Source organism: Gambusia affinis, linkage group LG07, assembly GCF_019740435.1.
Source record: "Gambusia affinis linkage group LG07, SWU_Gaff_1.0, whole genome shotgun sequence".
Taxonomy (NCBI): Eukaryota; Metazoa; Chordata; class Actinopteri; order Cyprinodontiformes; family Poeciliidae; genus Gambusia; species Gambusia affinis.
This window is the reverse complement of record NC_057874.1, coordinates 10223266-10247940: the sequence shown is the minus strand read 5'-3', so window position 1 is coordinate 10247940 and position 24675 is coordinate 10223266. Positions and strand designations below refer to the sequence as shown.

At 39.0% G+C, this 24675-nt stretch overlaps 3 protein-coding genes across 6 annotated transcripts; 2 read left to right on the top strand and 1 right to left on the bottom strand.

Moving 5' to 3' along the window:
- Positions 1-737: 737 nt before the first annotated feature.
- On the top strand, positions 738-19127 carry tmcc1b (transmembrane and coiled-coil domain family 1b). Of its 4 annotated transcripts, XM_044123119.1 has the most exons (9): positions 738-815; positions 4618-4789; positions 5010-5071; positions 8330-8373; positions 10189-10963; positions 14955-15374; positions 16140-16624; positions 17507-17642; positions 17720-19127. In XM_044123119.1, the coding sequence occupies exons 5-9, from the start codon at positions 10364-10366 to the stop codon at positions 18026-18028; spliced, it is 1950 nt and encodes a 649-aa protein (XP_043979054.1). In that variant the 5' UTR covers positions 738-815; positions 4618-4789; positions 5010-5071; positions 8330-8373; positions 10189-10363; the 3' UTR covers positions 18029-19127. The 4 variants fall into 4 exon arrangements, with proteins under 4 accessions (XP_043979054.1, XP_043979056.1, XP_043979053.1 ...); XM_044123121.1 differs by lacking the exon at positions 5010-5071 and having other exon boundaries at positions 10701-10963; XM_044123118.1 differs by lacking the exon at positions 5010-5071.
- Positions 19128-19764: 637 nt separating this feature from the next.
- Positions 19765-22827, top strand: LOC122834574 (transmembrane and coiled-coil domains protein 1-like). Its single transcript, XM_044123124.1, has 4 exons — positions 19765-19903; positions 21461-21796; positions 21866-22001; positions 22536-22827. The coding sequence occupies exons 1-4, from the start codon at positions 19872-19874 to the stop codon at positions 22710-22712; spliced, it is 681 nt and encodes a 226-aa protein (XP_043979059.1). The 5' UTR covers positions 19765-19871; the 3' UTR covers positions 22713-22827.
- A 379-nt stretch (positions 22828-23206) lies between these two features.
- LOC122834573 (protein B4) lies at positions 23207-24448 on the bottom strand. Its single transcript, XM_044123123.1, has 5 exons — positions 24277-24448; positions 23937-24196; positions 23762-23858; positions 23646-23692; positions 23207-23511 (listed from the first exon to the last, which is right to left on the bottom strand). The coding sequence occupies exons 1-5, from the start codon at positions 24359-24361 to the stop codon at positions 23263-23265; spliced, it is 738 nt and encodes a 245-aa protein (XP_043979058.1). The 5' UTR covers positions 24362-24448; the 3' UTR covers positions 23207-23262.
- Positions 24449-24675: the final 227 nt, after the last annotated feature.

Sequence of the window (24675 nt, the reverse complement as noted above, 5' to 3'; positions counted from 1 at the left end):
ATACATGTTTTGCCTCGCCACCCAAAAAACATTTGGAAAAAACGGCATCACTGTTGGAGAATGTCTCTGACCCCATGCATAAAGCTATTACTAAGCTGGATAATTCTTTCAGGGACAGACCACTACATCATGTGAACAAAGGTCCATGTTTACATTTGCACACTTTTTCTTTATTTCAAATAACATCACTATTATTTTTTGCATTTTTTCCTTGTAAAAATCCTATATGCAAAAATATGCAGGATTTTGTACGTTTACTAAAATGACTGCACTGTTTTTTATTTTTGTTTTTACCAGAATATGCTATTTTTAATAGCTATGCAGTATTATTTTTCTTATGTTGTAACTTTGCCCATATTGTATAGTTACTTTTTTCCCTATTTATCACTCTTTAGGTATGCATGCGGATATTTAACTTTGACTTGACGCTAGTTCACCTTTCCTCTATTCTATTTTAAAAAAACATCAGGACTTCTTGTTGTGTATCCGGCTTGTAAGCATTTTACAATATTTCCACAGATTGTCAGCTGATATCCTTCCTTGCCTCAACATCGTCACCTCCCTGAAATAATGGTCTATGTCATTTTTTGTAACTTCTGGCAAAAAAACAAAAAACGGAAACAGTGTAGCGGTACTGCGTGACGTCACGATGCAACGGGTGTATTGGTGCAAGAAAAAGTAATTACGGCTGGGTTGATTATGTGTTACAACTGCTTGCCATACTCTGACGCCGAGCACGCTATTTGACGTCACCGTGGGAGTGTCGGCCATCGGGAGAAATGAACGGTCATCAACACAGCCGTCTCAGCGCCCATGTAAGTTGAAGCCTTTAAAATGCACTTTTATTGTGTAACGAACTGCTTTATGAATGAAATGCATTTCCATATGCTGTTGCCCTCCCCGGGCGGATAGGGTAAAAGTGGATTTGCGGTGTTTACCCCGCTGTCGCTGCCGCCTGGCGGTGTGCCATTTTTTGCCTGTAGCTAACCATGGCTGTAGCCGAGGCGATGTTTTTTTTTAGCCGGGGAGCTGACAGGCTGAGTGGACAGGCGGCGAATAAAGCGCCCGATCTGCCACCCAGGAGATCCAAGATGGGCGATGTTAAGTGTTTAAATGTGATTAAGGGAGGCGGAATTAATGCTTATGGTGACAACTTGAGAAGATTTAACTTTCAGGAGCACACCCAGACCACATTCATTTATGATTCTTTGAAAAACAGTTCTTCATTTTTTTGTGTTTTGATTAAGTTAAGGCTCCCAAAGTGTTGAATTAAAAACCATGAAATAGCAAAGGGGAAGGTGTGATACGGAAACGCTTGTGGGAGTATGTGACAGATGGCAACTCAATACCTCCCATCTAAACGAGGTTTCGAAATTTTTACACCTGCGAGGACCGATTTCGGCCACTGCCTCGGTTTGGAGCTTTCCTGAAAAATAATAATATACAATAAGTTATTTTACATTATGATGTGTATTTAATTCCATATTTATTACTCAGTAGCTATATTTCTGATTCAAATCATTATTGTATGTTACAAATGGTCAGACATAGCTGCTGTAATAGAGCTGCTGCACTTATGCAGATATGTAACACTGCCTTGCAAAGGAAAGCAACTTTACTTTACGAGGATCACGTTACAATGTGAGGATAATTTAATTTGTGCATTCAAATCATGTCAAGGTAGTCAGTGAAACCGGATACGAGAGTGAAACTAAGAAACCAGCTTTATATATTTACACAGCAACACCTGTAAGTGACGAGCTGCAGGACTGTTTGCATAGAAACTATATGTGCTCACCTTTGTTTGTACATTTTCTTTTTACAATAAGTGATAAGTAATTAATAAAGCCGTGCGTTTAGTGTCCTGGATGAAAAAGGCAGCTGGTGTAAATCCTTTATTCTGGTTTTGCTGCTCACATGAAGGTTTTACATCCTCGCCCCGCACAGCAGCACCGGTGTGCGCTCTCACACAAAATAAACGCCCTCCAGCGAACCACGTTAGCTTCCAATGCTACATTTCAGCTGCACAGTCAAGCCGTATAAGTTGAAACAACGACGTCTTGAATTGAAATAAAGTAAAGGTCAGAAAAACAATACAGGACACTTACAAATGATACAATTATTCTGCGAAAATTGTTCATAATTTTGTGTTTTTAAAGGGCCCGGCCTGCGACCACTGGCTAGCAAGGTGCTAATGTCACTCAGTTCTTACCTTTAGCTAACAGCAGACCTCAGAGTACTTACTGTAATTTAACAGCTACACTTGCAAAACCTGCCGTACATCACAGTAAGGTAGTTACTAGATAAAACGTCCTGTTTTTATGGTTATAACAGGCAAAGTGCATGTGAAAACGCCAGATGCACCTGTAACCTGCTTGGCTGTTATTGAACTAACCAGGGTTACACACAGCGAGCTCTCTGAACTGTTACAGCTATGGTTTTGCATATCACTCTACTTTTCTTGTATAATCAGTCAAACTGGCTTTAAATCATTCAGATTAGTCGTAAACCATTTAACTGCTAGCTTTAAAATCTCATCTCTCCAGGAACAACCTTCCTGTGACATCACAAGAAACAACTTATCAGTTTGTTTCGCTTATGTTTCTTGGTATTTATTGGCGTTTTCATCAGAATTGTTTCTGAATCAAAGTCAAAATCCATTAAAAAAATAACCCGTGCTATTACGAGCGGATTAGCTTGATTGTTCTGGCACATGTGAGGTTGTTGGCCAAAATTCACACTAAGCAGAATTAGCTTTTCTTTCTCTTTCGGTGGGATTGCATTTTGTGAAATTCTGCTGTTAAAAATCATGCTTTATTGCTCGGCTGTGTTTGTAATCAGTGTAAATTAGAGAATATGCACAAGTGGTAGTTAATAATAAGTAATTGTGTATCAGTTTGCATAAAACTCCTTTAATATACAATAAATATAGAAATATAAAATCTTCCATCCCAAAAAACAAGCTTGTGAGCACACAGGTTAAAAGGCAGCTGCAGTTTTTTGAGTTTGGTTAATTATATCTTTATTTTTGTTTCAAATGTAAATGCTTCTGGATCAGCAATCGTCTCCTCTCCATCTTGTCATATTTTTTGCTAACATTAACATTAAATCTCACAGGTGGCGATTTGTAAACACAACATTTAGGACCTCCCCCCCAAAAAAAACCAACAAAATGTGTTTTTCCAAAGTTTGCATTGAAATAAATTGGTAAAATCCAATATGGTCAGTGGAAACACTTAATTAAAGGAAAGGCAGTCCTCTGCTTTCTGCATCCCCTCAGAGATGATGTAATGCTCTTGTCAAAGCTTTATTTCAGAGATTTTATTCAGTAGATGTAGAATAGTTTTCAGGGTTTATGTTCCGAGATGCAGATTAAAACAATCACAACGGCACAGGATTGTAAATCATTCACCCATTTGATTGGAGCTGCTGCAGAGGCTCCGTGTGTGTAGGTGTGAGTTACAAGATGGTCGCAGTTCACTAAAAATCTATTCTATCTACACATTTTCACATAGTTTGTGCATTTTAAAGCATAACAGCTGCGAAACAATCTGAGTTTAATGCAGTCTGAGTCAGATTTCACTGTTTTATTTGCATTCTGGGCTGTGCTGCCGTGGTTACCGGAGCTGTGTGTCCTCAGACCTGATCCTCAGTCAGACGGGAACCCGGCCTGAGTCAGGGAGTGAAATCAGATAAATGTCCTGGCAAAGACAGAGGAACGCATAAAACCATGTAGTTGCATAGAAAGGTTTTGAGACGTTAAATTAGGGAGAAAAAATGTACATAAACCACAATGTATCTGCCAATGCGCCCAGATCGTCTCAGTTCTTGTGCCTCTTGTGATGTCATCAACAGAAATACTCTCAATTGGAATGCTTTTTATCAATAAAATGTTTGCATTTTAAGAATTCTTGCAGTGGAAATCTGTACATCATTAGCTGTTTATGTATTGTCTTGTTTGTCTTTGTTAGTACACATAAAATCCATTGCTGGACGGTTTCTTTAGCCTCAGCTTCAGCACAGTATAGTTGATAACATCACATCACCATTGCAAAACTTTACTCCAGTTTGATTTCCATAAGACCAGCAAATAGTTAATGTCTTGTGAGCATCTTCATGGGTCATTTATGCACTATTAATTAACATTTCACAGTTAATTACTCTAAAAGTCCTCTGAGGCCCGCGCTGTACAAAATGAAACAGAATGAAACGGATTAGGTTCTTTAATGTGAGGTTAGCTTTACCCTGCGGGGATTTAAAATTAAACCTTAACTTCCTTTTTTCCAGGCAATGAGGTCAGATTAGGGCCAACACCTTAATATAATGGTGGTAAACAAAGTTGTTGACTGTTCTGCTGATGCAGCTTTCAGACGAGGAGTGTGGTTTTAGAAGTTCCTGATTTAAATTTTGAGTGTATTAAGCGTGTAGCGCATTTAAACAAAACAAAGGTTTGAAGTGCTCTATAAATAATAAAATTAATACAGAATAAAAAACTGAGCGCGGTAGTGCAAATTCAAAACGAACATGTACTTAAAGCACACACAATCACATTTCTCACGTGAACTATTTACTGAACGCATTCTGCTTCTTCTTTTTTTTTTCTCTCTTGTTTTGCAGCATGTCATTTTTCTAAATTTCCACGGAAGCTGTGGGTTAAAGTTCAAGAGCTATTTTATTTGGAAAAGTCACCCGGAGGAAGCCTGGCCGGAAATCGGCTTGGATTGCTAAGCATTTTATTCCCCCTGTGTTCATAAAAGCACAGATCTGCTGCAAATGACCACATGTGAAGGTAAGTTGCTCTTGTGGCTGTCTTTATTCAACTTATACGTTCTGATCATATTTATACTTAGAAGAATATGTATGTTTGACTTTATTATTGCGTAATCTTCACTTGCAATCAAACGCTGGACAATAGAAAGTTAAAATAAACCCTAAATGATGGTGTTACTAGTAAGGATTTGTCAAGGAAAGCATCCTGTGTTGAAAGTCTAACACGAATAAAATGTTAGCTCACTTGCACAGGACGGTGCAGCCGGTGTGACATCGGAGCGCTGCGTCCGCAGAGTGACAGGTGAATACCGGTTGACCTACTTTAGACTTCAGCCCGAAGGAGTCAGATGTCATTGTGTTCTCTCTGCAGATGCAGGATATTGTTCCACATCTGTGTGGAGCGTTTTATTATCGCTCGCCTTTAATTTGAAGCTAACAATTTTCTGTTCAGTGTTGTTACATTAAGTACTGAATGCGCTCACAAGAGTATGTTTGTCTTAATGAACTTGGTGAAAGTTACTGCTAAGCTACTCAGAAAATAAAGCAAATATTTTTAATGTTTGCATATTCGTTGAAAGTTAAGTTGATGGAAAAAACAGATTTTTCAACTATGTTTCCCTTCCACTCAACTTTCCACTAATGTACGCAGACACAGTCAGCTTCAATTACCTTCATATTGGTGGAGGAAGTCAGTGACCACAGCATAGCTTAGCATGAAGCTTCATTTCTTTCATGAAAATAGTTATTCTTCTGATGTAATAATCTAATTGTCAGAGAATCTGAAAGTTGTACTTTCATTAGTTGTTGCTCATAATTAAGTAAAAAATTATCAGAAGTAAAAGATTGAATATATTATACAATACACAAATTTCACTTTTTAAATTTAAATTTCTGAAATTCTTTAGCTTTTCGTGATAATGCACCTGTAGACGAAGCATTTTGTCCTGTGGGATTTATATAGTAACTGGAAGCCCTCTTATATAAGTCAGTGTGATGCATCGCCATAACAACCTGCATGCAGCTATCAGGGGCTCCATGCTGTTCAACACAAGCAGCAAATCATAACTGAACGCTGGTTTGCTTTATTGCTCCCAAACATAAACTCAAGTTTAAGAGAATGTGGTTGAATTATTTGAATTCGTTTATGCCCACAACTTGGCTCTGTTGGAGTTTTCATTCTCTCTCAGGTGTTGTTGAATTACGCATCAATAGTGAGAACACCAATAACAATGTGAAGCAACCTTTGGATGTATGGTTCAGTTAGAGAGAGAGTGTGTATACACACACACACACCCACACACACCTCAGTGCAGTGGGATCAAACTGCAGATCTATCAGCAGGACCAGCATCAAATGAGTCACAGCTCAACACTAGTGGGCCGTTTTTCTTTTTTGTTCTTTGTTTCTGGAAGAGCAATTGCTCTCTTGGCTTGTTAAGTGATACTTCATGGTTGTGCTGACTCAGAGGATTGTTTTTCTGGTTCTCTGGAAAGCAGTCTGTGTCCTAGGTAGAGAGAACCTATCACGTAAAGTTTGCCATGCCTTCTTTCAGACTAAGTGAAGCATGCAGTGTGAATTATGTTCTAACACACCCTTTCAGAGTGATTCAGGATCATGCCTACAAATGAGGCTATCGCTGCAATTATGTGATTAAGAAGGCGTTCTGTGCACACAAAGCATCCCTTTCATGTTCACTGCTAGGTTAGCATCCACAAGAGGACTGTCTTTGCTTTCAATTTGCTTTAATACAAGCTTGCAGAGGCACAACATGATTAGTTAAAAGGTTATACTAGAAGCACAGTGTTTATCATGACTGCAGTGTCCATTAGGAAGTCAATTTGGTGTAAAATTAGATTCCCAAATACCACATATACAAATGTGATTAGAGTTCCAGTTATGTTTTTGTACACTCATGAATTTTATATCAACTTTGAGGTTTTAGAGAAGCAACTTCAGGGATTCCTAAAAACAACAACAAAAAAAGGCAACTATTGTTTGAGTTTATGGTGGATTTTCTCTAATGTACACCAAGTCAAAATCAGAGCTGCATGATATGAGGAAAACGGGTAATTCCAATGATATTGACTATAATTAAGTCACGATTTCCTGACTGCTTTTCTGTCTTTCTTCTGCGTCATTATGTCTTCGCCATCTGTTAGGAGCTTTCTCATCACAGCCACAATAAACACACATTAAGTGTTGCATCAAGTCACTGAAAACCCATCTAACAGGCCCGTATTTTAAAATCTCACCACGTGACTCAATATAATGCGAGTAATCAGATTATAATGTAATATAATCTGAGTTTTTCATATTTTCAGCAATAATAAATTAGACTGATATTCACCAATATTCTTTAAAAAATGTTTATTTTGTGTGCGTCTAGCCTTAAGGTGTAGTCTTCAAGTATCTTAAGAAGTTTGAAGTTATCCGTCAGTTTCAGATGTTTGGGATCAGATTCTGTTGGAAAGCCCGACTGCTTCAGCCGTTTGACCCAAACTGTCTCCCTCAGGTCAAACAAAACCAGTTGTTTGAGCTCCTCCTGAAACGACGCTCAGGAGGAGCCGAGCGTAGTTCAGCATCAACATGGTATTGATGTTAATCGAAGCAGAAAGGCCTGAGCTTTTCACATGTCGATGTTAGAAATATCTTTTAGCCAAAGATGCATCCTTTGCAACAAATGATCAAACACACGCTACAGGGATGCTATATTTCTGCCTTTCAGGCAATACAATGCTCATTTAAAAAAAAATTTAAAACAGGAATTGAATAGTTTATTTCTAATTTGTATGTTTTTCTAATGTTATATAAATTACACTTAATTGGTTAAATTGAAAATCTGCAGAAAATACCAGTTTATTTTATTTGATTAATTGATGAATTTAAAATAATTGTTAGATTCAAACTATTATAGTTTGCAGCCCTTTTAATAGATCCAAATTTAAATACATATTCCTCTTGTTAAAAGCAGTGATGGAGTTTGTTATATAATTATGAACCTTGTAAAAAAAAAAAAAAAAAAAAAGATCTAAAATTAATCTACATAAATTTATGACCAGTACTTGAAGCTTAAATAACTCGCCTTGTCCTTTGAGTGTTTAGTTTCAGAATGAATAAATTGATAAATAAGTGAATGAATTGTTTTTAAGGTGAATGGCTCATAACTCAGTCGTGAATCAAAAATTATTCCAGGCCCAGCATCTTCACCCTGTGTGTGTCCCGAGCTCCTCAAAGCCGCATCCGCCATTCATGTTTGTTGTACGAGCTGAAAGTGCCGCTCCGATGAGTTGTTAATGATGTCATTTCATGTGAACGTCACGTCGTCATTAACCGCGATTGTAACAGAATGAGGCTGATTAAGCAGGAATAAACTCTTAACATTTCAAGCATAAGGTCGTCGGTGCTGTCATGTTGCCAGCTGCTTTGACGTGGTTTTGCTCCGACACTCTCTCATGTATCCGTTGCTGCCATTCATTAAAGAGTGGAGGCTTTCATAAGTCAGTTTTTTACCTTTCTGTTGCATGAAGGATCTATTTTTGTCTGTTTGTGCTTCATTTAGCTTGTCGTGAGTTGTGAGTCAGAAGAGAAGAGGCTGGGCTGATGGTAAGCTCTGCCACACTCTCTCCTTCTTGAATCCTTTCTGAGCGTGTCGTTAAATCTTGGTCAAGAGAAGCAAATCCTTATTAATTGAAACTGACACAAAGAATCAAAATGCTTGGATTGAACCTTCATTTTACAGGTGTTAGCCATGTTAGGTAGGCGATGCAGAGAGGAGGCCGCTGTGGATGGAGGAGAACTGGATCACAGTCATTTTCCATTTTGTATTTCATTTAGAGCACAGTTTTTATTATTTAGTTTTTATTTTACACTCTGTTGTCCCTTATCATCTAAGCAATTAGTTATTTACTCATTAGTTAATTTATTCAATGAATACTTTCTGAAATGTGTCCATTTATACCTCTAACATAATTTGGCTTGACGTTTGTAGAATTAGTAGAAAAGAGAAGACACAAATGGAAAACTACAGTAAACATTTCAGAAACTATTCACGAGATCTAGAATTTGAATTTTATGTATTTCTGGGTTGACACGTTCAAGACATGCCACGTTGTTTTTAACAAAAGTCGGGACTGGCTCTCAAAATTGTGCAAACTTTGGTTAAAATGACAGCTTTATGTGATATAAGACCTCAGTTATCAATTTCAAAACCTTTATGGTATTTCAATGTGACAATTAGCTGGTGCAATTTAAATGAAAATCAAACAAACAACAAAAAAAGCTGCAGCAATCCTGGTGCAAACCTTTATACTGATATTTGGTTGAACATTTGTTGAATTTCAGTCTTATTGAATTGAAACCACATTGAAAAATCACAGAAAGAACACAAAACCAACAGTGAAACATGGTGGTGGCAGCATCATGTTGTGGTTTTATGTCTATTTTTTTTGCATCAGTGAGTTTTTTCAACAGAAGAATGACTTTAAGAGAAGCATATTAAAGTGTTTGATCGGCCGAGTCAGAGTCTAGAAGTGATTTCAGGATCCTGTTTAGAGCATTTTGTTACACATTGACAGTAGCATTTTTACAGAAACGTAAAAAACAGGATATTCTCGTAATGAGATGCAAAACTCGCTAAAACAAGGATCCTTCTCGTTAACAAGAAGGTTTCTAGTTTTAACCAGATAGAAAGGTCCGATCTTTCGACAGATTGTGACTTGTTAAAAAGCCATGATGAAACTTGCTTTGATTCTCCTCACACTGTTTCTGCTTGGCAACTTCTAAAAATCCCAAGAGATGTCGCTGTTTTACTCTTACGACTCTTACTTAAAAGAAAAGACATTTTGGTTTTAATGAGATATAAATCCCGTCGTTAAAAGTTTACAAAATCTCGTCAAAACTAGAAGGTTTTGTAGTTTTAACGAGTTTGGTTCCCGTTAAAACGAGAAAGTTTTCACGTTTAAAGGAGTTACCACTCCAGAATTCATTTTGAAGCTCTATTATCTTAGTCTGTAAATTTGACCAAAGAAAACCAAATTCTCAAAACCACATTATTTAAGCCTTTTTTTTTTTTTTTGACAGTTTGACAGTAGTTTGTCTTCCAGTTAATTGGCTCCGAAACTATTTATTATGGCCTCATTTTTTCCATCCAAAAAGCCTGACATTTTAACAGAGTTAAACACATTTTTCAAATCCATTGTTCTGAACATTCCTCATTTTTCTTCCTGACATGATGAATAATAATTCTGGATCAAATTTGAAACAAACCCGTTAAATCAAAGTGCATACATGTGGTCATGACCATGTCAACCCAGATTTTATTGGTTGTTTTTTTTAATTTCCTCTTCACATTGTGCTTCTGCTTTTTATGTTCCTCACAGCCGCATGTCGTAATGCGTTTTATTTTCCTTTCTGTGGTAGACAAGCATGACATTGAGCCGAGCCACAGATGCATGCCCACTCTAAAGCACCAGCTGAGCGGCGTCCCCTCTGCTTCCCGGCTTGCACCCGGCCTCTCAGAGGGGGGTGTGGACGGGCCGTAGCTAGTCCCCTGCAGCCCCTGCATAGCGCCTCGCTGTGAAACTGGAGGGGTCTGATGGATCAGGGTAGTAGTGAGCAGAGTCCAGAGGAGCCGGACGCAGGAGGCCGAGCGGAGCCGGAGGCCGGCAGGAGGGCGTCGGAGTCAGAGCACGGCTTGTCCAAAATCACCCATAATGCCCTGGAGAACATGGGAGCGTTGGGGCATGGCCTGAAGCAGCTCTTCCAGCCTCAGCGCCGACGCTCCTCCGTTTCCCCACATGACTCCGCCTCAGCCTGCGCGAGCGCCCCTCCCTCCGAGCCCGTCGACCTAGGGTCAGAAGTAGGGGACGTTCCGGGCTCCTTGGCCCTCTCCGTGGATTCTGACAATCCTGCCGCTTCCGCCCCTCCCGCAGCTCTGAGCCGGGTTCTGCAGCAGATCCGAGGTCCGCCCATCATGAAACGAGGCACCAGCCTGCAGAGCCGCCGCAGCAAAGCGGGGAGCTCTGGGGAGGCCCCTCAGAAAGGAAGCCCGCAGATCCATCGGCGGAGCACCCATGAGGCCCTGCTGCAGGCAGGGCGCCCACGCTCCTCCTCGACCACGGACACGCCCAGCAGTCCCGCGCTGGCGGACGTGCTGCTGACCTCTGGGTACCACTCCACCGAAGAACCCGACAAGGTGGGTGACTCACTCTCTTCAGCAGGTCCAGTTAGGTTACTTTGTTTATACACCGAGGAAGGTTTATTTGGCAGTGGCACAAAGGATACATATGCAATAAGTAAGAACACATCAACAGAACCAGAACCAGAACCAGTCACATGTAGTTGAGCTCAAAGCTCCACAAGTCAAATTCAAATCAGAGGAGGATACAGAAGAGCCTCCTGAGAATATAAATAACATGTTGAAATAAAAATAGGGTTGAAATTCATCATATAAAATTCATTAAAAATCACTAAAGGTGCAGAAAAATCAATTCTATTTTATTTTACCTTTACTCCACTGGGAAAATCTGGCTTAGATTAAAAATATCTTTTGCAAGACGATTCTGGCCAAAACTGGCAGCGGCACACAGGTTTAAGGAAAACCTTAATATTGATACTGATAAGTTGAGTATCAATTTTAATCACAAACCTGTTTTTGTTTAAATATAAATAGATGAAATTTGACACAGTATCTTAGCAGTGTCTTAAATAAATCTTCTGTTTAAGCTTCTTTTCCTCTTGTCAGTCACAAAATGTAAACAGAATCTACAAAATGTAAACAGAAAATTTGGTTTTTGAAATAAAAGTTGCATTAGAATTGAAAATTGTTTCTGAATTGAATTGTGATCTTAAAAATCAGAATTGAATCGTTAGTCACTGAAAGGTTTGAGTCTCTGAGAGCATCGATGTGGCTTCAGTTTGTTTATTTCAGTAACAGTTGCAGGAGCGAAGCTGTTTGAAACGCATCAATCTGTCCCACGCAGCTGCAGATGTTCAGATGTGGCCCAAAACGTCAGAGGATCAATAACAATGATTGCATTCTTCTAATGCCAAATATATTCAAATACAGTGCCTTGAAAAACTATCCATACCCCATGAACTATTTGTACATTTTTGTCCCAAACAGGCACATGTTGTCATTTTTCTTCCACTTAAATCCTCAACAAAATACATGGAGGTTTGTTGCTGTAACTGTGAAAATATTTCAAGGAGTCTGAATACTTTTCTAAGGCGCTAAATGTGATAAAGAAATAAATGCAAAAATTTATTTAAAATTATTTTGCTTTTCTTTGAAAATAAAAACAATACAGCTGTTGCCAGGTACCAAGCAGATGTTTGATTCAAACGTGTTTTTTAATTTTTTTATTTACCACAAAAGTACAAAAAAATAATCAGCAACACCAACACTTGTACAGGCAAGTCAAAAGAAGAGGTGAACTCAATAACAGTAAAACATTGGTACTGATTTAAGGTCAACGTATAATTTTGACCTTTGATGTGTGCACGCCATATAAACATTAAGGTGTGACGGAAAATAAAATAAACAAGCACTGTGGTGAAGTTGTGCTGCTGATTTAAATCCTAAAGCGCTCCTAGAAGATTTGCCCTCTGAGTATAAAACAGTCAGATTGGCTTTGAAGGAGTGCGTTCACTGAGGAGGCAGCAAATGGACTGTATTCAGCTTTTATTTGTTATTATTATAAAAATAAAAGGTTAGAGGTGACTCATGCTCAAACTCAATGCAAGCGAACTGGGAAATCATGTTAAAAGTCTCCCGTTGTGTCCTGGATGCTGCGCTGAGTGGGGAGATGAGTTGTCAGTGTTGGAAGGTCAGAGATTGCCTTTGACTGGTTTGTCACTATGTGCTTTAAGCCGCGCTAAATTTAGCTTTTGCCGTCTCTCGGTGTACTTCAGGTCAGAGAAAGCTCGCCGGGGTAAACAAAGTAACGTTCCGCTTCGGGCCTCGCTGAACGGTCGAATGGGGAAATGGCACCAGAGAGAAACTGACTTGGATTTAACTGACAGCTTACATAAAAATGTTAATTACTGTTATTTCCACAAAATGCTTTGGACTACAGGACGCATTCTTGATTCAGCCGCACAGAGACATTTATTATTTATGAAACCTGGAGGAATGTTTTGATCAGATTTTGGCCGCCTCTCGTTTGTGCGAATGAGAAGAGTCTTTGTTAGGATTGGAATAATATTTAACTGATGTGTTATCGATCTGCAAAGCTCTGATTTCGACGGCAGCAGCCGGGCTTTTTCACATTGTGTGGTACCAGACCACACAAGGTCCCGCTCCCGTTGTGCAGCTGGACCGAAGCCCAGGAGAACTTCACCGATCTCTGTTTAGTTACCTACTGACACAAAACTCCTCAGCTGTTCACAGCTAGAAAAGAGTTCAGAGATTTGAAGCATGCTCAGTGTTTGAGGGCTAAGAAGAAGTACATTATTAATTACTTATATGCACTGGCTTCCAGACCGCGTCTGTTTTGTTTTTCTTTAAGCTACAGCATTATTCATAACAAAAGGATAGATTAAAAACCTGCAGCAGCAAGGTCCCACTCCCAGAATACCACAGAATTAATTTCGGTCATTACAACACAGCAGATAAAAAGATTTTCTTAAAGGAGATTCTCTAAACATTTTGCTGTGAAATTACAGGTTTGCTAGGAAATTGTCAAAAATGGACAATTTGAAATAAATCAGAAGAAGCTACAGTATCGTCAGTGCAGACCAATCTGTCCAGGGCTTTTCTAGCTGCATTAGTTTTATTTTCCTGCTTTTTAATTAACTATTTATTATACAGCAAATGAGTCAGAATTGCTGCTGATTGCCTCTTCACCATTTGATACCTTCGTAGTTTCAGTCTACGAAGGTAGACTATATATTTCTGATAGCTTGAAATATATTTCTATAATTTAGTCATAGTCTACTTAATGGTCAGGAGATAAAACAAGTCCAATTAATTTTATCTGCCAGCCAGAGGTTGCTTATTTTGTTTATTGTTTTTTTTATCAGGTGGAAACAATCTGTATTATTTTCCAAGAGTCAATTTTCCCAGCCAATACTAGAACCAAAATAAAAGCAAATAGGATTTACTAGGTATTCAGAAAACATTCAATTAAATGACATAATATAGAAGATTAAAACATGTTTGTGATTACTTGCAGTAACAATTCAAGAAAATATTTGCATAGATGGTTTCAGCACCTGCGTAAAAAGACTAATGTATTTTGTCATTAGTCGTAATGATTGAAGATGACGCTTGCAGTTATTTTCATTTTACAGGCGCCATCTGCTGTTGTAAATGAGTATTTGCACATTTATTGCAGACATCAACATGCAGTCTTTTGTAAAGTTAACAAAAACTTGCAGACACATTAGGCTTTGCTAACAATTTCCAAAATGTATGAAGTTAGTTCTGCTGCAAGAATGTGCCCAACAAATAATACATTTTCTTTTTTAACTCCAGACATTTATTCAATTGTCTGAACAATCTTTTTAACTTGTCACTTTGTTTGAGATTTTTCTCAGTTTTAGTGTCAGAGATGGTGCTGCATTAATTTTATATTGGAAATCATTTTGAGCTTGACGAGTTGCTTTACACAGTGTTTTTTTTATATACGCAGTCTGGGATTTTATTTCAGTATTTCAGCTCTAAGTGAGTTTGGTAAGAAAGTAAAAAGGATGAGAAAAATTCTCAATTGTCTTTTTTAAAAGTTATCTATGTATTTCTGTCCTTTTTGTTGCTTTTTTTTCTCCTTTCTTTAGTCCTCCCTTCTTCATTTGTTTCTTCCCTTGCTTTCTCATATCAGTTTTTACATCTTTTATAATCCTTCCTTCCTCTTTCTTCTTTCTTGTCTTATTTTCAGTCTTGTCCTTCCTTCCTATTTGCCTTACTTGTCCTACTTTCTCTCTGTATGGGTCCTTCATGCCTGTCTTTTTTCATATGTCCTCCCTTCCTTTTTGCTGGTTTGTCTTCTCCTTCTTGTGTCCTCTCTTTCTTTCCTTTTATCCTTCCCTATCTGTGTCCTTCCACCCTCTCTTGTGTCAGTTTCTTCTTTCTTTTCTTCTTTATCAGAGGGAATTTAGTCTTTTGTTAGTGAGCTTAATGTTTAATTTAGAAGTTTTCTGAAAAGAAGAGTTTATTTAATTTATGTATGCTTGTTATTTTTCAATAGTTGGATCGGTACGATGGATCAGGCCTTGCAGTGTCACCCAACGCCCTGCCTTACGGCGCCGAGGGGTACGACGTGGTTGACAGCACCCCGGACCCCCAGCGCACCAAGCAGGCCATTGCCCAGCTGCAGCAGAAGATCCTGAAGCTCACAGAACAAATCAAGATCGAACAAACGGCTCGCGACGACAACGTGGCCGAGTACCTGAAACTGGCCAACAACGCAGACAAACAGCAGAGTGCGCGCATCAAGCAGGTGTTTGAGAAGAAGAACCAAAAGTCTGCTCAGACCATCCAGCAGCTGCAGAGGAAGCTGGAGCACTACCACCGGAAACTCAGAGAGGTGGAGCACAACGGCATCCCTCGGCAGCCCAAAGACGTTTTCCGAGACATGCACCAGGGTCTGAAAGGTGTTGGAGCCAAGGTTAGAGCGTCACGCTTCTTCCTCAACAAGGGAAACACCTAAATACTCTATGTTTAGTTTTTTTATCTTGGTTGATAAATGGTACCATTGATTTGACTGACTTTTCTTTGACTCGGTATGTAATACTATAGAGTCAAACTGGAACAGCTGATATAACAAAAACAAGGTACTGCACACCTCTTTAGTTTGTTCCTAGTGTTTAAACAACAAAAGATGTGAGATATTTCCTTTAAAGCTTTTTACAATAAGAGCCCCAAACGTGTTTCTGCTTACAGATATTGAAAGATAAGAAGTTAAAGTCTTTGCCACAGCTGAGAGTAACTGTACTGTCTTAATGCAGGCTGCAGACAGTAAACAGCCCCTTAAATTTGCTATTTAATCTGCTAGTATGTTGAAAATTAATATAAAAACACTAGAAACTTTGTTTTTGCTTGCCACATCATGGCATACTTTACATTTTGCCACACATTTCAGAGTTTTATTTGAAACCATGTGTTTTTTTCCTTTCACCTCACAATCATGCATTTTGTTTTGGTTTAGTAAATAAATTCAAAATAAAACTAAAACTTTTGGCCTGTCATATGAAAATAAATTTATAAAAGTGCACTTTTCCAAAGCACTACAGTGATTGCCGCATTCATCTGGTATCATCAAACTGTGAATTCAAAGAAACTATTTTGAAGCTGCTATTTGTTTAACCCAGTTTGTGTTTATGAGTGATAAACTGGGTAAACGAGACACTGACTTGATCGCTGCTTTCCTCAGGTAACAGGAGGGCTGTCCAGTTTTTCTCAAGCTACTCATTCTGCAGCTGGAGCTGTGGTGTCCAAGCCCAGAGAAATCGCTTCGCTCCTCCGGAACAAGTTTGGGAGCGCCGACAACATCGCCGCTCTGAAAGACTCGCTGGAAGAAACTCCAGGTGAAGAGGGCGCTTACCCGGGGGGGTCACGACCTCTGGGAACCGGACAGTTGCAATCCAGCCCCAGATACGGCAGCGAGGACGACTGTTCGAGCGCGACGTCTGGGTCTGCCGGAGCTAACAGCACGCCCGGGGCCCCAGGCGGGCCCCCCAGCTCCAGGGGGAATACTCTCGATAATGCACAAGGCTCGGGGTTTGATGCTTTACTCCATGAGATCCATGAGCTCCGGGACAACCAGGGTCGACTGGAAGAGTCATTTGAAAATTTAAAATCCCACTATCAGCGGGATTACACCGTGATCATGGAGGCTCTGCAGGAAGAACGATACAGGTTTGTTTTCACCTAACAAATTCAGTTTTAGTGAGGTCAGAACTGAAAGGTTCAAATTTACAGTTTGCCAGTCAAACTCACAGCATTTTTGTACTCATCATGGTGTATCTTCAGTTTTCCTCTTGATCTCTTTGCTCATATAAACTGTTTTAGTCTTGCTGCTTTTTCCTTCTTTAGTTGCCAGAAAGAAAAAATAATCCTTACTTACTAAAGTTGGAATTGCAGCCATTTTCAATGCACAGCCAGGTTGATGTTCCTCTTTATGTCTTCATCCTGTTTAAACACAGCAGCCAAAACCAAGACTAAAACTGTCTCTCACCTAAATGAAGGACAACTATGTCAAATAGCAAAGTTATGCAAAATTAAATGCATTGAGGTTTGGCTTCATGTTTGATTTTGCTGATTAAATTTAAAAGTGCACCTCCATCTGAAAGAGAACTTTGGTCCACTAAACAACAGCCCAGTCAAGGTAAGACGCTTCAGATATTGTCTCTGGTTCTGGAATAGCTTCACACAAAGGGTGCAACTGCATCAGCTCATGTTATGAACACGGCTTGAACTTGAAGCTCTGACTCCACCTGCTGGCCACATTTTGTCCACCCCAAACTCTAGAAGAGCTTTACAGTCGTCTAAAAATTGAAGTTATTATTCCTTTTACTTGTGCACATGTATCTACAATGTTTTTTTTTTCTTCCACCAAGCTTTCTACTAATATGCTTGAATACCGAGTTAGGCAACTCAGCAGTGTTCTTTTGATTACCACAATAGTACATTTCTATATTAAAATACTTTTTCTATTAGTCTTTTTGAATTAAAATGAATCTTTTTTTGACTTTCTGACATGTTTTGTTCCTGATTTTTATTTATTTATTTTTTTTCCAGGTGTGAACGATTAGAAGAACAACTCAATGACTTGACAGAATTGCACCAGAATGAAATCCTGAACCTGAAGCAGGAACTAGCCAGCATGGAGGAGAAGATTGCCTACCAGTCTTACGAAAGGGCCCGAGACATACAGGCAAGCTTCGACTGAACGAACCTCACGCCAATGCTTTGCCGTCACGCATATCTGACACCTCTGATCTCCTCTTCCAGGAGGCGCTGGAGGCTTGTCAGACTCGCATATCCAAGATGGAGCTGCAGCAGCAGCAGCAGCAGGTGGTGGAGGGCCTGGAGAACGCCACGGCACGGACTCTCCTCGGAAAGCTAATCAACATCCTCCTGGCCGTCATGGCCGTCCTTCTGGTGTTCGTGTCCACCGTGGCCAACTGCGTTGTCCCCTTGATGAAAACCCGCAGCCGCACGCTTTCCACGCTGCTCCTCGTGATCCTGCTCGCCTTCCTCTGGAGGCACTGGGAGGCTATTTCAGAGTACCTGCATCATTTCCTGCTAAACCCCAGATGACCTGCTGGGGGGAAACTAATCAAAGCGATGAAAGGGCCTGGGGGCTTCAAGATCAACGGTTAAAGGGAAGACGTACACACTGAAGGTTGTGTCTTAATCGTCCAGTTGATCATATTTCTCTAAAAGCACTCAGGAGTGTAACAGAGGTTTGTCACTTTACCACTATGTGAACTTTGTATCCAGGAGAATAAAATCAAAAACGAGGAGATAAAAAAAAAAAGCCTGGAAGTTGGGCATCGACTTTAAATCACAGGTGCAATGGAGGCACAAGCGCACGCTGTGAGAGTGACGGGGGCGTATTTGAAGGAGGAGCTGAGAGAACTGCACACTGGATTTCTCTCTTCTGAGTGAATTTGTTTACAAGTGGAAAACCTTGCATTGTTTTTCACATTAGTTTATATCTAGTTTATTCAAATGGCATTGTTTTGAAGTCACTGCTGTTTTTAATCCAGCTTGCTCAGTTCTCTTTTTAAACAGTTATGAGTTGATGTCGTTCTGCGGTTTTAGTGTCCCAAGGTTTTTTGTTTTTATTTGTTTTGTAAGAAATTTCTCTTTTCGGTTTTGTGATTATGGTTTTTATTTTTATTTGTTTCCTCCCCTCTCTCATCATCTCTGCACTTCAGCTCGTGTAACCAAGTCCTCCTTCCAGATCACTTAAGATCGGGTGCCTACAGATCTGCATCAGTGCTCTGAGATCACATTTGTTACTGAATTAAATAGCCGTGGGTCGTTGAATTGTTTCCTTCGGACGCGTGGAGTCGATCACACTGGTTCTGCCACAAACGGGATGCTACTATCCAGAGATGTGACCCTCTCCTCCAACTGGACTACACTTTTCCTGGTGACTCTTTCACTGCAGAAAGAATAATCTACAAACTGAATTAACATACTTGAAGAGCGGCTACATTGCTCAAAGACTTAGTGCTTCCGTACTGTTTCTATTAGTGATGATGAAATAGTAACACATTTTAGTTGATATTTTTTTTTTTTTTTATTTTAAATAAATTGCTGTTTTGAAAGGCTCCTTTTAAGGTCTAACTTGTATTTGTGTGCAATTGTCAAAAACTCAGTCGCGCAATACATTACCAAAAACAAACAAAAAAACCCTTCTCTTTCTGTTCCTTCTATTTTTTATTGGTCAAATGCATCTAGATTATTTTTTGTCTGAAACAAACACAAGGGCGGGGTTTATGTCATGGAAGAATAGAGTTCATTTTCAAACTGCATTTTGATGTACAAGTGAACCATTCTGTCTTTGTGGTAGCACTTGGTGATACTAGTGGGATTTAAAGGCCTTTATGGAGTTTGGTAATTGAAACTACTAAAATTGGGTTAAGAACTGTTAAGAACATATTATTAAAAACTATGACGTCAGGAGCTATCCTCAAAGAAATTGAGTCAAAAACATGTTTCTTGATCAACATCAGTGATCACGTTTTCTTTGGTAAAATCAAATCACAAGAAAAACAGCAGCGCTCAAGGCTGTGGAGGTGATTTGTAAAAAAGGTTTGAGTTTGCTAGGAGAAATAAGTATACTGTATACTGTACTCTGACTCCAGGATTTTCCCTTTTCCAGAGTGATCAGAGGTAGAAAAAAAGGATACTCATCACACCTACACCTCCTTTAAAAAAACCAAAACTTTTATTCTGAATGAAAAATGTCGGAAATACTTTCATTTAAAACCAAAGGGCGACAGAATTGTTGCCTAGCAACGTAACAACCTGTGCTTTCGGAATCAATTCCGATTCTTAACGTCTCACAGCCGCAACAGCTACGGTTAACCGTTAGCTTAACTCTTGAAACAAGTTCCTTTATTAACGATAAATAACCAAAGTCCCATCGATGCCTCGCAAGTTGAGTTTCTTTAAAGCCAGGTAGGTAAAAATCAAAATTCAGTCATACCAGCTACAACATTTTCTCTCACGCGTGTTATCCATGTGGGAAAGAAATTGGTTTCTGTCGTGTAAATGTGTAGCTACCGCACTGGACAAACTGTACGAGAATCCTCAAGTTTAAATATGTTACCCCACAACAAATATTGAGATTCCACTTTGTTTTACCTATTCAGTCTACTGAAACTCTTGAAGTTACCTTCAAAGCTCGTTGTTTGCTATAGTTCATTTTTTGAGATTTGTTTTGCCAGTACACTTTTAAAGCTTATAGCTTATTTTTCTGTAAATATATTTTTTTATTCCATAAACACTTTTGTGAAATGCTCAATTAACTCTATACATATGTTATTTACAAAGACTATATTACCACTATTATACTGATAAATGAAAATAATCGAAAATGCCCATAGCTTTGCACCTGTTTACAGTAAACTGTGCCCAATCCTTATGGTGGACCGTGAAAGCATTACGTATGTTTGTGCTTTAGAAGTACAAAATGCAAAGCAGAAAATAAAAGTATTTGGCGTTTAAAACCACCTGATGAGCAGTAAATGAAAAAGACATCACAAAAGTCATATTTCTGAAGTGAAAGGTGTTTAGCTTCAGCCTCCATTACTTTGAACCCCTTTATTAAAGTCCTGCTGTTGAGTAGAAATCTCCCAGAGGGTGTAATGAAGACTAATATTGACAGCAGAAAGGTGAAAGGTGAAGTTTTGGAGAAGTTTAAAGGAGATTAAACATATACAACAATATTCCATGCTTTGAACATCTCAAATCTGTGAGGGTACATTTCTTCAGCAAAAGCTGTCCAAGAAAACCTGTTAGTGGCTGCAAAACACTTGAGACTTTTTCTATTTATATATGTACATTTTGAAAGCCATGACAAATTATTTTTGTTCCACTTCACAACTTTGCATGTAACAGCAATTAAACTATTTGTTATAAAGGTATAAATTGTATTAGTACTTTCTGAACAACCTTGTTAGTGCAGAAAGAAATACTATCTAATTGCTGTTTGGTGTTTTTATAGCACCAACTGAAGAAATGTGAACAAATTGTATTTTTGTGTCATGATGCTGGTAACAAGGTGCCTAGAGATGTAATTCAAAAAACTCTGATCAGAACTTTTGCTCATTATATATATATATATATATATATATATATATATATATATATATATATATATATATATATATATATATATATATATATATATATATATATATATATATATATATATATATATATATATTTTAAAGCAGACTAATTGCTTTAAAATCTAGACTAAAATGACAAGATCTCAGATATCAACTCTGTAGAGGTGTGAGAGTTTCATTTTGAGAGCTTAGACTTTGAAAATAATTTTATCCCTTTGCAAGATACACCTGTTTTTAAATAGAAATTTTGCTTTTGAATTTTTAATATTGTTTTTATTAAAATATATATCTATGTGATGGGGGATGCTCTTAAATGATTTCTGGAGGTGTAGACTTGTGGTGTCAATTCTTAGAAAAAAAAAATGCCTTTCTTTGTTCACAGACGGTACAGCGGATCTAGTACCCTTGCATCCAGTGATGTATCTCTGGATATATCTAGTGATCCTTTCGAAAATCAGGATTGTTTGTCGCTTAATTTGGAAGATGGCGTGTCAACCGAAATGTGTAGCAGTAATAACCACTGCTCTACTGAGAAATCTGCCATCACAAAGGACCATCACAATGATGGAGAAGCGTCTGGTTCTGATGACGCGATCCTCCAGCTCCAAGAGTTTAGAGAAACCCAAATCCAACAAGAGAAGTGCCTGCAAACCCTCCAAGCCAACTACCACAGAGATTTCACTATGATAACACAGGCCCTTGAAGAAGAGAAATCAAGGTAATTTATGCTCAATGCTATACATTAAAAAGTCCTCATTTGGCTTGTAATAAACTAATGGTTTTGCAGCAAAGATGTTTTAACAAAGGAACTTGCTGACTTCACTGAACTTTATAAGAATGAAACGCAGAACTTGAAAGAGGAGCTGACCAGTACACAGGAGATGATCAAGCATCTGGTTTTAAAAGCTACGACAGATATTCATGTAAGTTGTCATTGTAGTACAAATACACTGGGAGCCAGAAGAGTTGGTGCTTTCTGCAGTTTTACTGCATCACTGTTTTTGTGCAATGTTTTGAGAAATGCGCTGGAAGTCAAAAGGCAGGAATAGGAATTATGTGCCAAGTGCAGACAAAGTTCTGCACTGGTGTCACTGGATTGTTTGGTTGAATCTGTCACTTGCTTGAACCTATGAAGTTTTCTATTTTTTTGTCACAGTTGAACATCTCTCTGTAAAGTTCTGAACTTTATGTTTAATATAAGAGCAATTGTAGAAGTAGCATTTGGCTTTACCAACTTTGCTACATGGTAAAGCCAAATGTTTCCTTAATACTAACCACATTAAAGAAAAAAAAAAAATAGAAACCTAGAATTCAAATTTATACCACAAACTGAAGCAGTAGATTGTGAAACATCAGACAGTTACATTTGAAAAGGTCATTCAGAAATTACTTTGCTTTTATAAGTCAAAGTTAATGATGCAAATTCTTAACATGTAAAATCTTTTCTTGGTCTGTAGGAGGTGCTGGGGGCTCTTCAGTACCGTTTGGAGCAGCTTGAAGAGCAGCAACGGCAAAAGCAGAGGCTTCTGCCTGTAATCCTCGAAAGAATTCTGAACAGCCCATTTGTCATTTGGTCGGTCCTTCTAGGGCTTCTGTCCACAGTGGGCTACTTAGTCGTGACCCTTAGAGCATAAGGCTCCAGGCCTTTTGCTGTTTTGACACTTGAAGAGGATTTTTTTCTTGAATATTCTGACTTGGTCTGTAACTTGAGTTCTGAGATACCTGTAATAAAAGTTTCAAGCCATGTGATTAACAGGTCTGTGGTGTACCACAGCAGCCCTAAAGTAAATCTTTAAGAGGTCATTTGAAAATTAAGGTTTGTATTTGATCATGTCTTATAGTTCGACCTTTATGCCATCACGGCTGGTTACATGCCAGCAACTAATGTAAAGAAAGTCAACTTTTTTTGGACAAGACATGCAAGAAGGATTTCAATTAGCTGAAACCAATCATTGCCAAGTTTATGGATTACAAAGGTGAGTAACTTCTACATTAGAGCCAAAAATCTCTAAAGTTTATCTGCTCAGTTAAGGTGGAGTAAGCCAAGGATTTGCTTTTAAACCTACCAATAGCCCTTTTACAGATATTAGACCCGTTTGTTCCAACTGGGAAATAGAAAAGCCAAAACTTTAAAAACCACACATTTATTGTAAACAAAAATAAAAATATAAAAGTTTCCTTATTTTACTCTGGCTTCTTCACTCGTTTGCCAGCAGCTTTAGATGCAGGGGCGTCACTGCCCGACTTTACAGCCTTGCTTTGAGTTTTCTTCTCCGTTTTTGCCCCTTTGGCCTTTGCAGTCTTTTTGGTTGGTTCAGAGCTTCCAGCACCGCTACCCTTCGCCTCAACTTTTTTAGCTTTTGGCTTCTTTGCTGGAGGAACCTTTGAAGGAGCAGCTGCCTCATCCTTTGCGGTTTTTGGAGGCTTTGGGTTCTGTGGGAAGAAAAAAAAAAAAAAAAAAAGCCAAAATCAGAACAGAGAAGTCAAAATGTGTAAGTAGCAGCAAATTACTAAATATTTTTGTGCGGGTCCGGGAGACCCATGATGTGGTCATAGTTTCGTCTTACCTTTGTAGATTTTGCCTTTTCATTTGTTGGCTTCTTCTTGGTGGCATCTTAAACAAAACAAATGCTGTGAGGGACTCCACCATGAGGTCAGAAAGTTGCATTTTATGAGTTAATACCTTCTGTCTGGGTTTTCTTGGCTCCAGCTTTGGGCTTCTGCACATTTGGATTAGTGTTCTCAGTTTTCAGCTTCATCTCTTTATCTTTTGGCGCAAGCTTTGAAAACAAGGACAGAAAGACTTAAATCACGTAGATTCAGTTGGGAGGCTAGTCCGTTTCTCTTTAGTTTCCTACCCTGAACTTCCCCAATGCGCCTGTGGTGACGGTGGCGTTGACAGGCCTCACCAGCGTCCCGTTCAATAATCCGTTCTTCAAGATTCTGCGGACCAAGTGCTTCAGCCTCACCGGCTCCGCAGTGGGGTGCTTCTGTTTGATGTATTTCTGTATGGCCTGGGAGGAAACCCCTTTACGCGAGTCTAGGGCTTTCAGCGCCTCTCTCACCATGGCGGCTGTGGACGGATGAGTTGCGGGTTTTCGCACCGCCGCGGCGCGTGCTGCGGAGAGAAATTTGTGAAGCCATTTAATAAATAAACAATTATTGGTATCTTTAAACTTTCCCCGTTCGTATACAAACCAGATGTTTTCTTCTCATCGGGCTCTTCAGCAGGAACAGGTTTTGAACTAGGCTGAGGATCCGCTGCTTGTTTTTTGGGAGGCATCGTTTTTTGGTTTTTTTGTAAAGTAAACGTAAACAAGAGACAAAAATAAAAATAAATAAACACGCACGTTGAAGACTGAATGCTTGACTTCATTTTTAAGCAGGTAGACCAGGTGATTCTCATCACACTGATTGGGGTCTACAGATTACAGCTGGCAATTGGTCTACTCCTGATGAGTCAGCCGGAGGAGGAACCGAAAGAAAGTGATGCAAACCGGAGTGAGAGGAGTTTTTCTTTTCAGTGGAGGATAAAAACTTGTTGTCAGATCAGAGCTCATCTGCTTAGCAGCATTAAGTTTAGCAGATACATTATGA

Bases quoted from the DNA above. Each gene is read 5' to 3' on its own strand.
- tmcc1b (XM_044123118.1), top strand. From the start codon at position 10,364: ATGGATCAGGGTAGTAGTGAGCAGAGTCCAGAGGAGCCGGACGCAGGA. The intron at 10,964-14,954 runs GTGGGTGACTCA...ATTTTTCAATAG, and splicing joins CCACCGAAGAACCCGACAAG to TTGGATCGGTACGATGGATC. The intron at 17,643-17,719 runs GCAAGCTTCGAC...CTCCTCTTCCAG, and splicing joins AAAGGGCCCGAGACATACAG to GAGGCGCTGGAGGCTTGTCA.
- LOC122834574 (XM_044123124.1), top strand. From the start codon at position 19,872: ATGCCTCGCAAGTTGAGTTTCTTTAAAGCCAG. The intron at 19,904-21,460 runs GTAGGTAAAAAT...CTTTGTTCACAG, and splicing joins TTGAGTTTCTTTAAAGCCAG to ACGGTACAGCGGATCTAGTA. The intron at 21,797-21,865 runs GTAATTTATGCT...ATGGTTTTGCAG, and splicing joins CTTGAAGAAGAGAAATCAAG to CAAAGATGTTTTAACAAAGG.
- LOC122834573 (XM_044123123.1), bottom strand. From the start codon at position 24,361: ATGCCTCCCAAAAAACAAGCAGCGGATCCTCAGCCTAGTTCAAAACCT. The intron at 23,859-23,936 runs GTAGGAAACTAA...TTGTTTTCAAAG, and splicing joins GCGCATTGGGGAAGTTCAGG to CTTGCGCCAAAAGATAAAGA. The intron at 23,693-23,761 runs GTATTAACTCAT...GTTTTGTTTAAG, and splicing joins CAAGAAAACCCAGACAGAAG to ATGCCACCAAGAAGAAGCCA.